We start from the raw sequence: 17,891 nt of genomic DNA on the forward strand, positions 1-17,891 counted from the left end.
TACCTAGGTCATTCCTTGGGTTGTTCGGCAGCCATGCGTTTAAGCATTTTCTTAAGTGTGCCGTTGAAACGTTCACACAGTCCAGTCCCCATGGGATGGTAGAGCGTGGTGTAGCAGTCATCGCTGAAACCCGTGTGCTCTCCTCCCCGGTGACTAAGAAAATGGAGTGCGGCAGCACACACTATATATATTTTGTTATTGTTGTCCGTTGTCTTCTCTCGTCGCTCTTTCTGTCTTTCGTATTGTGTCTCAATTGTTTATCTATTGTTTCTCGTTTACCTTCTACTGCCTGTCCTCGTCCTGCTATACATTCCTTTTACACATCGTTTCACATATACACAAACACTTAAATGTTTCTAAAACTACACTACATCTACACAAACACATACACAAACAAACACCTATTATATGTGATGTGCTTGTCTTAATGTCCTGTGTATGTTTTAATCAATAAAGACCCAGCTGCCTCGGCAAGTGCATGGAGAGAGTCCTCCTTCCGCGGCTTCAGTGGGCGATGGGCCCCCTCCATCACCACCTCTTTGCCTTCCGCCGGGGCATGGGCACCAGGTACTGCATCTCCACCCTCCTCTCTGGTTCCGGGGGAGACAGGCAGTGGTAGTATTCATCGACCTTGAGAAGGCCTTTGAGCTCGCCTCAGCCCCCGCCATACTCTCCATTCTGGCCGAAAAGGGCGTCCGGGGCCGCCTGCTGGCGTGGGTGGGCAACTACCTTGACGGAAGGAGAGCGGCCGTCCGGTATCAGGGCCACACGTCCGCGACAGAGACTTTCGAGAATGGCACGCCTCAGGGTGGCGTCCTGAGCCCCGTGCTGTTCAATCTGCTCGTCGAGAAGTTAACATCCCTTCTGACGAGCAGAAACGCCAGAGTCCTGTCTTATGCGGACAATGTGGCCATGGTGGTGACGGGCCCCAACCACGTGGCCTGCGCCCGCCAGCTCCTCCGCCGGCTGACCCAGACGTGTGCCACCCTAGGGCTGGTAGTCAACAGGGTTAAGACAAGGGCCATGGCCCTTCGCCACCGCATTCTTCCTGAGCCCTTCGACCTCGAGGGTACGCCAGTGCCGTGGGTGCACTCGTATAAGTACCTCGGGGTCACTGTTGACTCCAGTCTATCCTTCGCCCCGCACATTGCCACCGTGCGGGAGGAGGTACGGCGGCGCACTTGCGTGATGCGTTCCCTTGCCAGAACGGCGGGGGGGGCTGGGGAAAGGGTCCTGCAGACATTCTACGTCCAGGGCGTGAGATCCCGTATAGACTACGGGACTCCGTGCCTGCTGACGGTGGGTCCGGCGGCGCTTAGACCGCTGGAAACTGCTCAAAACGCCGCTCTCCGCGTCATCGTCGGCGCCCCCATGTGGACTAAATACGTGTGCCTGCGGACGGAGGCACGCGTATGCAGCGTCGCCGCGAGAGTCACCCAGCTCTCGGTGGGGCACCTGGCGGCGCTGCTGAGACGCATGGGGGCGGAGCAGCTCCGCGACTCCGTCGGGCAGGCCCTCCTGCAGGCCCCCCTTCTGTTCCGCAAGAGGACGTGGGCGACTGTTGCGGCGGCCGCTTTTCGATCTGCCGGACAACCCCACGCCCTTGTGACGGCCGTGGACGCCCCCCACCCCACCTACGTTGCCCGGCCCCCGTGGGAACCACCGCTACTATCAGCCACCATACGGCCGCTCGCCACGAGGAAGGCCCTCCTCACCCCTCAGAGGCTGGCCAAAGAGGCCGCCAGCCAGCAGAGAGCGAAGCAGCGCACCAGGGGCCTCCGTGTATTACACGGACGGCTCCATCAACCACCAGACGGGGGCTGTCGGCGCAGCTTTTGTCTGCGCTGGGCTTACCGCAGTGCTCCGTCTACCAAACGGGTGCTCATCCACCCAGGCTGAGCTGGCAGCCATTGGCAGGGCTCTGGATCATGCAGTGGAAGGGGGTCGGGGCCCTGTTGTGATCCACTGCGATTCAGTCCCTGCCATCCGCTCTCTGCTGCAGGACCCCCCTAGCGACAACGTGTCACTACTCACCTCCATCCTCGTGAGGCTGGCGGAGATGAGGAGTCAGGCGTCCAGTCCGCGTCAACTGGCTGCCCAGCCACTCGGGTGTGGAGGGCAACGAGGCGGCGGACTGCGCTGCGCGAGGCAACGCTCCTGCCCTCTGTCACGCTGCCCGTAGTGGCGAGCGTGTCTCAAGTCAAGAGGAGCATGGCCGCACAGACAGCTGCTGGTGTAGTCAGGGAGCTGGAGGAAGCCCTGGCTGCGGGCTCGCCGTCTGCTTTTTGGTACGCGGCGGCCACCAACACCGGCGCCCGCCAGACCCTGCCGCACCTACCGAGGCGCGTGGCATCCAACATCCGCCGCCTCCGTCTCAGTTACAAGTGCGCATCCGTCCTCGACCCAGACGATCCTGCCCCTGTCGTGTGCCCGCACTGCGAGGAGGAGGTCCTCCAACCGCTCCTCCACTACCTCCTCGAGTGCTGTGCGACGCGCCGGCTGCTTCAAAACCGGGAGGGGCTCTCAGCGCCAGCCTTGGTGGGGGCCCTGGACGACAGGGCGCTTACTGCCCTAGTGCTGGCATATGAGCCGCCCAGGTAGGCTCTCTGTTCTGTATATGTGGGCGTGTTAGAGTGCGTGTATGTATGTGTGGGTGTTTGTGTGTGAGTATATGCGTGATTGGATTTTTTTAAAGTCAGCTACAGGACGCCTGGTGCGCCTGTGCCCCAACCCACTTAGTGGGAAGGGGTGTTTAGTATCTATATTTGTGCGTACGTCGGCGTGTGTGTGCGCGTGTGTATGTATATATGTACATACACACGTGCGCGCGACGTGCCGTGTATGCACATATATAGCCCCAGCCATAACTGCGACGGGCCGTCGTAGCAGACAAAGGCCCGTTCCCCTTCTTAGGGGTTAATCTTAAAATGGAATGGAATGAATAAAGTACAGAGACGCGCCAGTCCTCGTCGACAGACCGAATCGGTCGGCTAGATATTGATCGCCGATGGAGACGGTCTCTCGGCATCCTGCTACGGGCCCCCAATAGGCTTAGCCGTGCTCCCCCGCGCAGGGAGGGAGCGTTTTTGCACTCTTAACGTTTTGCACTCTTAACGGGCCGTCTGAGGAGAAGAGCCCGTTTCCCCTAGTGATACTAGGGGATAACTCTTTAAGGAGGAGGAGGAGGAATAAAGTAACCCTGGCTGATATGGGTTTCTCTATCCGCGAACCGACTAGCACTAAGAACACTCGCTACCACCAACAGTGGTATGTAACCCTTTACAAGTAAGCAGACGGAGTACCTCCTCCATCATCGCTGAGGTGAACTGAGTACCTCGATCACTCATTATTTGTTTGGAAATGCCTACTCGGCAAAATATGGTCATGAGAGCTTCAGCCACAGTTTGCTTCTCAATATTCTTGAGCGACACTGCTTCTGCTCAACGCGTGGCAAAATCTACCAGCGTAAGGATATATCTGGAGCCATCGCTGACTCGGGGGTCTATTGGCCTCACCAAATCTACTACTACTCTCTCAAAAGGAGAGTCAATGATGGGCAGTGGCTGTAAGGGAGCAGGCTTTACCCTTCCCCTATCTATCGTCTTTTGACATACATCGCACGACCTCACACATCTAGCTACCTCCTGACCATTCCCTGGCCAGTAAAAATGTGCTTGTACGCGAGCAAGTGTCTTGGCTCTTCCCATGTGACCGCCTAGAGCAGTACTATGACCTAACTTGAGAACAGCCTCTCTGTATTTCGCAGGCACAATTAACTGCAATTTCTTTTCACCGGAGGGAGAGATAATCTGTCTATATATCAAGCCACGCTGCTTGATAAAACTGACGCGGTTGTCGTTCAGCTGAATGACACTGTTTTCCTGTAGACGTTTACGCACGCCCTGCAGGGTGGCGTCACTCTCCACCTCCTTCCTTACGTTCTCACTGTTAGTTAGATCTCCAGGAGATGTAACCATGAGAGGCCTAACAGTACTCTTACGGTAAGCAGTGGCTCGTGTCATTACTGCTGCGCCAATCTGAGGCTAATTAACACTTCCCAACCACGTAGCTAACTTGCAAGTGCAAAACATAGCACAGCAAATCAAAACAGCGTAGCAAGCTACGTACATACTACGAAGGGAAGGGAAGGCAAACATCGCGCAGCTGGCAGCACAGCCCGTGGGCGGCCATGAGAGCGCGGCGCGCCCAGCCCAGGACTCGTACAGACAAGATAAAGAATAGCCACAAACTTCCTCATCAAGCAGAGGCGTAACAAGCTGCAGTAATGCAACACTAATGTGCATCTGCACAGAGTGGAGTGGTGACTCCTGAAAGTAGGTAAGAGCAGGTAAAAACAGCGGGCGACCCGCAAAAAGAATACACGCATTGGCACCTCGCCCAGGTTGCCTAGGCAACGAACCCTGCCTGTCATCATACCAGTGGTATTCATTGCGCGGCTCTCTCTCTCTCTCTCTCTCTCTCTCTCTATATATATATATATAGAGAGAGAGAGAGAGAGAGAGAGAGAGAGAGAGAGAGAGAGAGAGAGAGAGAGAGAGAGAGAGGGAAGGCAGTGGCTGAATGGATAGCGTGACGGCCCCGCGTTCAGGAGGACGCGATTCAATCCCCGACCGATACCACCAAGCTGGGATTTTTCAGCCGCCGCCGAGTGGCTTAAAACTACCCACATGCTGTCCAGAAGACCACCAATCAACCCGGACTCTAGATTCTGGGATTAAAGATGAGCTCCGGGAGGGCAGCATGAGCCAATGCAAGATGGCGCCACTATAAACACTCGCCTGCGCCAGAACGGGCTGGGCCGACCATCAGGCCCCACCGGGAAGAAGCCTTGGACCGACCATCAGGAATCCAGGATCCACCGGGAAGAAGCCTACCGGCGCAATAGGCCACAACGTAAAAAAATAAATAATAATAATACATATATATATATATATATATATATATATATATATATATATATATATATATATATATATATATATATATATATACACACACACACACACACACACACACTTATTCCTATATTTATAATCAGTGAAATATGCGCAAGTGACCACACAAAAATATGTTTGTTTGTACTGTTCACTTCTCTGCCTTTTGAACACTGGCAGGCATGGAATTTTTCAATATTTTTTAAACCCGTACATACTCTATTTGATATTCCTTTCACGTGAACAGAGACAGCGAGGTCGACAAGTTTTGTTTTGTATCGTGGATTATGAAAAAATAACCTGAAATGATAATTTGAAATGATTTTTCTTTCATAAATGGCTCATAAAATTTCTTAATATATCGCTTTTTTTTTACATTGTTGTTTATCGTTTGGTTAGCACACCGCATCATCCTTAGCTTTTCCTTCCTGTCCCAGCTACGACAACCGGCCGGGCCGCCTGCAGGCCGCCGAGGATCGCCACCTGGTCAAGAGTCGCCTGCTGCAGGGCCGCGCCACCTTCCGGCCGGGCCACCTGCCGGCGCTGCACATCAAACCGGTGGAAAGCAGCGACCAGGCCAACTATACCTGCAGGGTAGACTTCCGGATAGGTGAGCCCCTGGTGTGTGTGTGTGTGTGTGTGTGTGCGTGTGTGTGTGTGTGGGGGGGGGGGGGTGTAATTCACCCCGGCCTGATCACGAGTTGGACTCGCTTTCGCGAGGGTGTGTGTGTGTGTGTGTGTGTGTGTGTGTGTGTGTGTGTGTGTGTGTGTTTATGTGTGTGTGTGAGTGTGTGAGTGTGTGTGTGTGTGTGTGTTCACTTTACACCGTGTGTCCTCCGCCAGCCACGTCGCGACGCACACACCTGAGTCTCCACGTGGTGGTGCCACCGGAACCACCCGTCCTGAGGGCCGGTGGTCAGCGGGTGACGGACGGGGTGTTGGGGCCGCTGCAGGAGGGCGGTGCCTGGGAGATCACCTGCAGCGTGGCGGGCGGCGACCCTCCGCCCTCCGTTGTGTGGAGGCGGGACGGGGAGGTGAGTCTCTGGGGGTCAGGGGTGAGGGGACGATGCGACGATGCCTTGACGTTTCCTCTCCCTCGCGACACAGACCCTTCCTGCCCTACAGTTTTATTTTTCATGTGATACTTAAGTAGGTGTTATTCCTCTCATTATCCTTAAGGCGATAAAAGCTAAAGCCTAATAGTTACTAAAGTTAGTTTAATGCCTTAAAACTTTCACGGTCCGTTTTATCTTCGCGCTGCCGCCGCCGCAGCAGCAGCCAGCATCCGCGTCGCCAATGCCTTCGCCAACACCCGCCTCGCAACGCCTCGCTTTATGCGGTAAAAATAAACCTGTTAACCCATAATCTCCGACATGGAGGCCGTCACAACCACCTCGCAGGATTACACTCACGAGCAGCGGCAGCCCGTTGGCCGTGAGGTCCTCTCCCTTTCCTCGCGGTAAATTGTTTGATTGCATTGCCTTCCCCGTGGCACGCGTTTGAGGAACGCCTATGAGGCGGGATGGAGGCGAGGCGCTGGAATTTCGAGAATTTTCAGATTGCAGCTTTGAAGTGAGGAGTCTCGGATTCAGGGAAACATTACAGTTGGGAACGACCATTCAGCCAACAAAAATAAGTATCCCAGCGCGGCGTTTGAGGCTGAAGATCCTCATGAGGGGATTTCCCAAGAGTCAACGGGACACCTAAAGTCTTAATATCGTGTTGCTGTGAAGGTGCACTAGCGTTAAAAAAATGAGAAAAAAAAAACATGGTTACTGCTGAGAGAAGCTACGGTGAAGTGCTGCTTTGAAGGAAAAAAAAACAAGTGGGCTACTAATTCACACACACACACTCACATGAGTTCCGTTGTAGAATGGTTAGTGCACTCGCCTCTTAACCGATAGGTCCTTGGTTCGATCCCTGGGTTGAGTGGAGATGGATGGGCAGTTTCCATTAAAACCTGCACCGTGCCCACCAAGTAGTGAATGGGCGCCAGGTGTCAGTCGTTGGTTGTTTAAAGGCTTAAGTAAGTCTTTCCATGATATTTTTTTTCCATTTACTTTACTATCGTCTACATAATCAGTAGCTAACAAAGTATATTGAACGTGCTCATAGGATTAGGTTTAGTGGTCTGCCGTTCCTTTCTAACTATATAAACAACGTTTGTCTGAGATTTCTTCGCATTTGCTTTTAATATTTTAAATATGTTTAGCGAACCATTATTTTTTGTCATCTGAAAAATTGAATATTTATATCAGGCATATAAATAGCTTTGGTGTGTCCATAGTGTTTATTTTCTGGTTGTAGAAATAGGACGACGTCCCATAATTGACTTGAAATATGTTAATGAATTATTAAAGCTCTTTTCCGTAAAATACATTCATTATAACAATAGCACCTTTCCCTATTTTAGCGTAGATTGATTATGTCCTTAGCACCCTTCCCCTCCACAAACAGATGTACTGCATCCTCTACTTAATATATATATATATATATATATATATATATATATATATATATATATATATATATATATATATATATATATATATATATATATATATATATATATATATATATATATATATATATTTTTTTTAATTAGTTATCCCCTTTTGATTACTAATACAACATTCCGATCATTCATATAACCTAACTCGTTACAGTTACGAACTTATGATTCAGCGCAGTGCTCTTTTTTGCCTCGGGATAGGATAATATTTATTATATTCAATTCAGACATATTCTTAACACACTCCCATTATTTGAAAATAAATTAAGTTTTCTGTCCTGAAAGTTCTTTCTAAGCACCCAAAAGTATGTATGCAGACTTATTTTCCATAACGCATTGCAGATGGTACGGCGCGGCACGATTAATTAATCTTATTTCATTAAAAAGAGAAAATTTAGTACCGTAATTCCACTCCGTACCTTTACAGCACATTCTAATCGAACGGGCACTCTTAGACAGCGTACTGTGGTTTCGAATCTTATTTAGTGGCTTTAATACAAAATTTTCTAAGGAATATGCTCATAGAAAATATTCTGTATTTTTTGTTTTTGATATAAAACCTTTAAAATTATAACAAATGCAGCTCACTATCAATGAACTATTTTATAATATTCCGTCTTTATTCATTCTTAAAAATCATTGAACTCAATTATAAAGTGGACACAATTTGAATCATTTATTTGGCACACAGTACATGTTATGTTCTTGCATTTACACATCATGTGTTGCAGCGCAACATCATTATGGCATCAATTATGTTTCCCTTCAGTAGTAACTTAAGTAGTAGATAAGCTACTCGAGAGCATGATTAGAGACAAAATTATGAGTTGCCTCGACAGCCACTCATTAACCAAAAAGTCACAACATGGCTTCCGTATCAAGAGATCCTGCTTGTCGAACCCACTGACCGTTTATAAAAGCCTCTTTTCAGTTCATGACATAACACATCATTGGACGTAATTTATATTCATTTTCAGAAAACTTTTGATCAAGTTCCACAACATAAATTGCCTTAGAAAAGCAAGCAACTAGGTATTTAAGGTAAAGTACAAGGGGTGATCAGAAAGTAATAACAGTTGTGGTCGCTACAATAGAAGCTTAGGCGCTGAGTGGGAGAGCTGAAGGGTTTGAGGCAACGTATTCTGGCACCGCTGGTCTGGCTTCTCTTGTCTCGTTGTACTGTGTGACTGCGTCAGTCTTTGTTGTGCTTTGTGACCGGCAACAATGAATTTCTCTATAAGGCGTGCTGTCGGTTCTCCGTCTTCACTCAGTGGAAACTGGAGAAGAAGGCGACGGAGATCCCAGGGGAATTGTTGCAAGTGTAACTGGAATCTACTCTATCACTGGAGACTGTTTCCCGCTTGATTCTTGTTTTTCTGCTGCCCGTGCGCACTCCATTATTGAGGAGAATCCAACCGTAACTCTTCGGTTCTTATACTTAGAGCTTGTCGTCAGCTATGGTAGTGCACATGACATTGTGCATGAAGCGTTAGGGCTGAGGAAGAAGTGAGCTCGATGGATCCCACATTTGTTGACGGAAGAGCCGAAGCGCGAACGTGTGCGTGTGTGTCGTCTCTGGATTGCTGAATTTGAGCCGAATGGTCCGAAACGGTTCTCGGATGTTGGTCCAGGAGGTGAGTGCTGGATTTCCTTCTTCACCATCCTGGAAAATCAATCCAACAGGGTGTGGTAGAGCGAGGGTGAGACCCAACTCCAAACTTTGAAGGAAATATTTCACAGACGGGAGCACCTCTTCACCATCTTCAATTCCCAAGGACCAATCTGCATGGACGTGACGCCCCATCAGTCCACTATTACTGGCCAGTACAACACCAACCAAGTCATTCCGCACGTCCTGGAACAGCAGACCAAGTCCGCACCCACCCGTGCCCAATCGCGCCTTCTGATTCACCACAACAATGCTGCACCCCACAAAGCTCGCCTCACTGCAGTACCTGGCAGCAAGGGATCACCATTCTCCTCCGTCCACCCTACTCACCTGACCTTGCCCCCAGCGATTTTTGTTTGTTCCCTAAGATCAAGGCTGAGATCGCCGGGAAGCAATTTCATCTCATCCAAGTCCTGGCGCGAGCGGTAAATCCAGAACTTCGGTCCATACCTGATTCTGAGTACTGCAATTCCTTCATGAAGTGGCGAAGAAGGATGGAACTTTGTATAAAGGCAGAAGGGGAGTACTTTAAAAGAATGTTGAGCATTGTTTTGATTTCCCTCCTTTCTGTCAAAAATTATACCTTCACTGTCATTACTTTCTGATCTACCCTCGTACACCAATGGATCCGTTATTGATTGAGCAGCAGGCAGCAAAGCGTGGTAATAAATGGAGTTAGATCATAGTTGGTGCCTGTCTCTAGTGGGGTTCGTCAGGGCTCAGTTCTTGGCCCAGTGTTGTTTATAATTTACATCAACGACGTTGACGTTGAACTCAAAAATCTCGTTATAAGAAAAGGTAATTTGTTTACGACACAAACATTGGTAATATGATCCTTTCAAATGAAGACAGACAAAGCCTCCAAGAATATTTGCATAAAACTTCAGCTTAGTCTGATAGATGGGCGAGTCCTTTTAATATAGATAAGTGTCAGGTTCTTTAAGTTGGAACATAAAATAAGAGGCTCGATTACGAAATGTGTGACGTGAGACTCAGAAGCGTTCAGTGTGTCAAGGATCCGGGCATCAAAATCGTGTCAAACCTCAAATTCTCACAGCAGTGCATTGATGCAGCAAAATAAAGCGAATAGAATGCTGGTCTTCATGAAGAAAAAACTTCTCATTTAAGAATATAGAGGCAATACTTCTGCTGTATAATAGTTTAATGTTACCCCACTCTGATTATGCAGTACATTGTTGATCTTCCCACTCTGCGAAGGACATTGTTAAATAATAAAGTATTCAACGTCAAAACAAACCTTACGATGAAAGGCTTTCATCTCTTAACCTGTTCCTTCTTAAGAAACGTCGCCTCCTTGGAATAATGATCGAATGTTTCAAAATACTGAATGGTTTTACGAATGTGATTAAAGCCAAATTGTTTATGATCGATGACACGTTTCGAACGAGAAAAAAATGTCACAGAACTGTAGAGCGAGAATGGAATAAGCTCCCACTTCATTGATTCAGAGCAACACGACTGAATCATTTAAAAACAAACTCAACCGCCACTTTCTTCACTTTAATATTTACTAAAGCAGAAATGCAGTCCTGTGGAAGTTGATTAAGTGTAATTTCATTTAGGTTTAGGGCCAGACCACCTAATCTGGACCATAATGTATGTGTGGTCTGAATAGTAATGTAAATATATCTAAATCATATTAAGTTAGCTAAACGGTAAAACTAAGGCTGATGTAAACCTAGACTACTTTACTCCTTTTCTTTCTTAAGTTGAAAATCGATTGTCTGTCTGCGAGTCTCTTCCTTCCAACACCCTGACATCGCCTTTACGTAGTCTCCCTCTCCCCGCGTCCCATATATCCTGGACGCCACAACGGACATCGGAATCCCTTGAACACCCTGATATCGCCTTTACTTGATCTTGTTTTCCCTGCGTCACACAGGTCCTGGACGCCACGTCGGAGTCCCGGTCCCCGGCACTTACGGTCAACCGGCTCAGCATCCTCCGGCTCACGCGGGACTACCACAACGCCAGGCTCAAATGCCTCGCCTACAATAACAACGTCACCAGCCCCGCCAGTGCCTCCGTCACCGTCAAAATGAACCGTAAGTACCTGGTGAATGTTATTGAGTATAGGCGTGTGTGTGTGTCGTTGTGTGTGTGGGGGGGTGGGTTGAGAGGCACGTCATCACCAAAATGAATCGTACGTCTTTTGCTATTGGTGCCCATGGGCGTTTCTTAGGGGTAGGGGTGAGTGCCTGTATTAAAAAAAAAAAAAAAAAAAAAAAAAAACGGAGATAAAATACGATGCAAGTACACATCTGTCTGACTGTGAGAAGAGGCCGGTGAAAGGGAGGTGTACGTGTATATGTGTCAAGGATTTTTTTATATTTTTGTGGATGTGTGGGGGGTATGTATGGAATGGAGGATGGATGGATGCGCCTGCGCTAAATGAGAATGAGAGAGAGAGAGAGAGAGAGAGAGAGAGAGAGAGAGAGAGAGAGAGAGAGAGAGAGAGAGAGAGAGAGAGAGAGAGAGAGAGAGAGAGAGAGAGAGAGAGAGAGAGAGAGACTGATAAGTGAGTATCTGTGCGTATCTGTTAGAACTTGATAATTACCAACGTTTGGTAGGATGGGTGTAGGCGCGGAACAAGAAAAATGATGAAAAGTTAAGCGCCAGCAGTTTCATGTGTCAGCCAGATTTTTTTTTTTTTAGGTGCTGCCTGTAGCGGCTGTAGGCTTTCCTTGATGGGTCTCTGCGACGACCTCAGCCTGTTAGTTGCGCAGGAGATTTTTTTTTTATAGTGACTGCCGTAATATATGACTCATGGCCCCCGGTGCTCCTCATGACCAAAGTCGCTGAATTTAGGGTTGATTGAGGATCAGGGCAGCTTGTGAGTAATCTTCGGCCACTAGGCGATGGTTAGAAAACTCAGCGTGTTTCGGTGGGACTCGAACCTAGGTCCAATGGGCTCACCACGCCCGCACGCTGACCAGTCTGCCACCGCCGAGGAAGGTGAAATGAAGGTAGAGTGACATGCCTCTTAAAGGAACAAACATTATTTTTTACCTGTATTATTTCCGTTATCTCACCCACTTACCCACACGTTACTTTCTCACTCAGCGCCACTGACACCACATTCCCTAATTAATGCCCTTGAAAAATGTATAGATTAAGTCAACACCTGAACAGAAAAACAAGTATCAAATAATGGGAATACAAATGCTGTCAGAGTTGATTTTTCATTTTTTACGTTCAGCCTATGGCACCCGTTGGCTTTCTTGGCGGGGCCTGAGGGTCAGCCCCAACTCGTTTTGTCTCAGGCATATGTTTATAGTGGTGCCATTTTGCTTGGCTCATGCTGTTCCCCGGAGCCGATCTTTGATCCTCTTATTAGAGAGAGAATCTAGAGTCCGATTTGATGGGTTATCTTCAGGACAGCATGTGGGTAGTCTTAGGCCACTCGGCGGTGACTGAAAAATCCCAGTTTGTGGTCATGGGAGAGACGTGAACCCGAGTCCTCCTGGACGCCGCGCCCGCACGCCGACCACTCAGCCACCCCCATCGTGTGTGTGTGTGTGTGTGTGTGTGTGTGTGTGTGTGTGTGTGTGTGTGTGTGTATATGGGGAAGGGTGCTGCAGGGTGTTGCAGGGCCTTGCCCCCACGTGGGTGCATAATGGGTGTCCGGGATGCACCTTCAAGGTCCCAGAAGCTGCCCCGCTAGGATTAAAGCCTTGTGTGTATGTGTGTGTGTGTTTGTGTGTGTGTGTGTGTGTGTGTGTGTGTGTGTGTGTGTGTGTGTGTGTGTGTGTGTGTGTGTGTGTGTGTGTGTGTGTGTGTGTGTGTGTGTGTGTGAGTTTGTGTGTGTGTGTGTGTGTGTGTGTGTGTGTGTGTGTGTGTGTGTGTGTGTGTGTGTGTGTGTGTGTGTGTGTGTGTCTCTCTCTCTCTCTCTCTCTCTCTCTCTCTCTCTCTCTCTCTCTCTGTCTGTGTCTCTCTCTCTCTCTCTCTCTCTCTCTCTCTCTCTCTCTCTCTCGTGTGTTCTGTGAAGGATTAAAGCAATTAAATGACGCCACGCAAAATTAATGCTGCTGTGCCGGAAACTCTGCCGCCATCATAATTCAATAAATTGCCTGTTAAAAGGTTGCGAGGGTTGCGAATGAAAAGGGAGAATTATATTAGTTGTGATGTCAGAGTGGCCGCGGGCACGTTGAGTGTGATATCAGTGACATCTCAAGTAATGGACGGCGGACTTTTGATTTTGCGGCGCCCTTGTCAAAAAAAAGCCCTAGCCAAAAACAAATTAAAAAGTAGAGGTCGGGGTCGGGGCGCGAGCCTCGACCCCAATCCGGTCTTGCTGGGGCTCGACCGCGCGGCAGGCTCACCGACGCATCCGCATCCGGGAGCCTGCCATCAGCGACGGGTGCAGGGCCTACGGGACCCTGCACCTCGAAGGAGGGAGGGGCACTAGCCCCTCTTTTTGTTTTGGGGGTGGCCGGGGTGGTGCAGAGGCTGCGCCCGCCCGCGGTACCGGGCCCAGGGTTAACCTTCAGAGGGCTCTGCGTGTGGACTCCTGGAACGTCTGGAGCCTCTCGGACGATGATCGACTGCCCCACCTATCAAATGAGCTCAGAATACCGAGGGTGGACATAGTGGCACTCTCAGAGACAAGGAGGCCTGGCAGTGGTGAGACCAGTGAGGGGGTTACACCTTCTACTGGTCCGGCATGAGCGGTTTAGGGTAGGCGGTGGCCGAACTGGTAGCGTACTGGACCCACATTCGCCGCGTGATGGACGACGCGGGTTCGAATCCTCACGCTACCACTCGGATTTTTCAGTCACCGCCGAGTGGCTTAAAACTACCCACATGCTGTCCTGAAGACCACCCATCAACCCGGACTCTAGAGGAAGCCGTCCAAGCGAATCAAGAACGAGTTCCGGGGGGCAGCATGAGCCAATGCAAGATGGCGCCACCATAAACACTCGCCTGCGCCAGAACGGGCTGGGCCGACCATCAGGCCCCACCTGGAAGAAGCCTTGGGCCGACCATCAGGCCCCACCGGGAAGATGCCTACCGGCGCAATAGGCAACAACGTAAAAAAAAAAAAAAATGGCTTCCATGTCAGTGGGGTAGCTATGGGCATCTCCATCCAACTGCTGCCATTTGTGGTTGAGGTTGTTCCGGTTGATGAGCGTATAATGCGAGTGAAACTGAAACACACACTGGGCTTCATGTCTCTTGTTGCAGTGTACGCTCCTACCGAGATGCGTGAAACTGAAGAGAAGGAAACGTTCTACGCCAAACTCGACTCCGTATTAGACCAGTGCCCTCCCCGGGACACACTCATTGTCCTGGGCGACTTCAGTGTTACTACTGGCACTGACAGGGTTGGCTACGAGCTATGTGTTGGTCTCCATGGATCTGGTACCAGGAACGTCAACAGCTCTCTCCTCCTGAATTTTGCAAAATCCAGAAGGTTGATAATTGCGGGGTCCTGGCACCAGAGACCAGAGCTGCACCGCTGGACTTGGTATAGCGACGCCAGAGGGGTAGCTAAGGAGATCGACCACATTCTCGTAAGTACTCGTTGGAGGATCCTTCATAACTGCAGGGTCTACCGGAGTGCTGGGTTCTTTGCAACTGACCATAGGCTTGTTGTTGAAACACTCAAGCTGCATGTCAGGTCAAGAAGAATCTCGAGATGCAACACTACTGTGTTCCATCTCGAGAGGCTGGAGGACCTGGCATGTGCTCAGGAGTATGCAGTGACAGTCTCAAATCGGTTTGAAGTGCTCGGCACCCTGGAGGACCCTGTAGATTTCTGGGATACCTTCAAACGTGAGACTGCAAGCTGCCAAGGAGTGCATTGGAGAGCGCCCGAGATCTAGGAGTGGCTTTGCTTCGGTGGAGACCCTGGAGAATATTGGGGAAAGTCGCGCTGCCCGACTTGCTGGGAACCGGGACCAATACAGGCTCTGTCAGGTAGGACTAGATCTCTCCTGAGGAGAGACAATGATAAGTATGTCAGGGGTCTCGCTGAGGAAGTCGAGGGCCATTTAAATGCGAATGACCTTCGACCTGCTTACCGAGCCTTGAAGAAGCTCCGCTCTAAGTCTCCCTCTCAGGTGAGCGCTATCCGAACAGCTGACGGCTGCCTCGTGTCGGACATAGATGGACAGAGGGCTCGTTGGGCTGAGTACTTTGATCAGCTATACATGGCGGTCCTCCAAGTGGGCAGCTTCCAGTTGCTGGGTTGCAGGTGGTGATGCTGACCCACCCATTGTTGAAAGCCCACCCTCTCTGGTTGAGGTCAGAGGCTGTGGCAATGTTGAGGGGTGGGAAGGCACCTGGCACCTGTAACATCAGTGAGGAGCTACTCAAAGCTGGAGGTGAGGCCATGATCCGCGGGTTGCATGCGATCTTGACTGCCGTATGGCAGTCCGGTACCATTCCTCCTGACCGGAAGAGGGGGTTGGTCGTCCTTATCTGGAAAGGGAAAGGGACCGCCAGGAATGCAACAAGTACCGTGGTATTACACTGCTCAGTGTGCCAGGCAAGGTGCTTGCCCACCTATTGCTGATGCGAATTCGCAGCCAGCTGCTAAAGCTGCAGAGACTTGAACAGTCTGGGTTCACGCCTCGCAAGTCAACAACTGACCGTATCCTAGCTCTTCGCGTACTGGTGGAGCACCGACGTGAGTTTCGACAGGGTATGCTTGCAGCCTATGTCGATCTCAAGAAGGCGTTTGATTCAGTGCATCGTGAGGCACTCTGGGATCTTCTGCGACTCCGTGGGACTCCTGCGAGGACCATTGGTCTGCTGACTGGCCTGTATTCTGGGACAGAGAGTGCTGTGAAGTGTGGGGGGGGGCTTGTCCAGCTTCTTTCCCGTGAATGCGGGAGTGAGGCAGGGCTGTGTCCTTGCCCCATCGCTTTTTAACACTTGTATGGACAGGGTACTGGGCAGAGTTGTGGACCAGAGTCATTGCGGAGCATCCATTGGCAATACCAGGGTCACTGACCTTGATTTTGCTGATGATGCAGTAATCTTGGCGGAGTCGCTGGAGGTCTTGGTGATGGCTCTCGAGGCACTGCACAAGAAGGCGAAGCCCTTGGAACTCCAGGTCTCCTGGGCCAAAACCAAGGTACAGGTGTTTGGAGGCTGGCTGGATGGAATAGTACAGTCTGCTCATGCGTGGGGCGAGGACGTTGAGATCTCAGAAAGTTTCACGTATCTTCGTAGCGTAATTCATAACAACGGTGAGTCTGGCCAGGAAGTCTTACGAAGGATTGGTCTGGCCCACGGTGTTATGGACTCCCTCAACACGAGTATATGGCGTTGTCGATACCTGTGCAGAAGGACAAAGATCCGGATCTTCAAGTCCCTTGTGCTCCCTGTCTTACTCTACGGTTGTAAGACATGGACACTAAATGGGGACTTGGAGAGGCGGATTGATGCCTTTGGTAATAAGTGTCTACGCAGAATCGTGGGATATCGCTGGAATAACTTTGTGTCAAACAGGCGACTACTCCGTGAGATTGATTCGACATATATTACCTGCATAGTCCGTCAACGCCAACTCCGGCTATACGGGCAAGTGGCACGTTTTCCAGAAGTTAATCCTGCTCATCGGGTTGTCTCTGTAAGAGACAATCCTGAGTGGAGGAGGCCAAGGGGACGCCCACGGTGTTCGTGGATTGAGCAAGTCGATAGATCCTGCCGGGAGGTACTCGGGTTGAGAAGGGAGCCTGCATGGAGACTCCCCCGGAGGGATCCCGGGCTTGGCGTCGTAGGGTGGGCGAGGCGTCGCGCCCCCCGGCGTATGCCCCCATTGATTAATTGACTGATTGTCATTAAGCCGCGAATTTTGGAAAATCAACCGCTTCGGTGCGATATGCCATAACCCCCTTATTTCTGGGGCTACATAAATGTGTTTGGTATCAATTGACGACAAAATGAAAAGGCTATATTTTGTAATAAGCGACCGGGCTCAAAAACCGACTCGAAAGGGTAAAAAATCGAATAAATTCGCAAAAATCGACTCTGAAAAAAAAAAAAAAACATTACTGAGTTCCTAACCTTGAAACCCATTCATTTTTAAACATTATCTGCATAAAAGATTCATATGAACACTTCAATATGTTGAACCTAACTTCCAGGGCAGGATACTTGAGCTGCAAACGGACCCTGGAGGCGGAGTCTAAGGATGACCGATGCGACCTCTGCACTAGCACAAATGGCAATCTTATGACCAAACCACCAGTGGTTCTGAGCAAAACGATCAATCTGTCACGCAGTGTTCGTCCGTCACAATTCAGTTTTAAGTGTGGACTAAAGACAGTCCATTCAGGGACAGTGACTTTACCTCCGTGACGCGAAGTGAAGGACGTGTTTGTTTCCTCTTCGGCGGGCAACAGGGGATGTATAAAGGTGAATTAGATGATATGAGGTGGACATGTAAACGTTCTTCAGAATGCTTCTGTAAGAGAGAGAGGGAGGGAGAGAGGAGACGAGCCAGGTCTCTTTCTTATATAGATCTTGTTTTTCTGTAGTGGGTTTCCTCGTCGGGTTTTACAACAGCTGGCATTGATCGGGATCAGGATTATGCTTTTCCTGAGGTCTCATACCGACCAGGAAATAACAATGAAACTGTATAAATTCTTCTTCCCCTTTTAATTTTCTACCTTGACTCTTCCCTTTTATTCATAAAGCTGCGATTCCTATTTGCTTAAACAATTTAATCCCCTTTCCTTTTACTGCCTTGCTTCTTTCTTTGTTATCGATCACACCTCTCTTC

The 17,891-nt window shown here is 49.6% G+C and overlaps 1 protein-coding gene across 1 annotated transcript; it reads left to right on the forward strand.

The window, feature by feature from the left end:
* Window positions 1-2,211: 2,211 nt before the first annotated feature.
* LOC126990057 (kin of IRRE-like protein 2) lies at window positions 2,212-11,202 on the forward strand (the record flags this gene model as incomplete). The annotated part of the gene is made up of 4 exons (XM_050848622.1): window positions 2,212-2,384; window positions 5,393-5,565; window positions 5,799-5,989; window positions 11,040-11,202. Coding segments are annotated over exons 1-4 (700 nt in total), but the record flags the coding sequence as incomplete, so codon positions are not given.
* Between the last annotated feature and the right edge of the window lie 6,689 nt (window positions 11,203-17,891).

This window comes from Eriocheir sinensis, unplaced genomic scaffold (assembly GCF_024679095.1).
Source record: "Eriocheir sinensis breed Jianghai 21 unplaced genomic scaffold, ASM2467909v1 Scaffold1434, whole genome shotgun sequence".
Lineage (NCBI taxonomy): Eukaryota > Metazoa > Arthropoda > Malacostraca > Decapoda > Varunidae > Eriocheir > Eriocheir sinensis.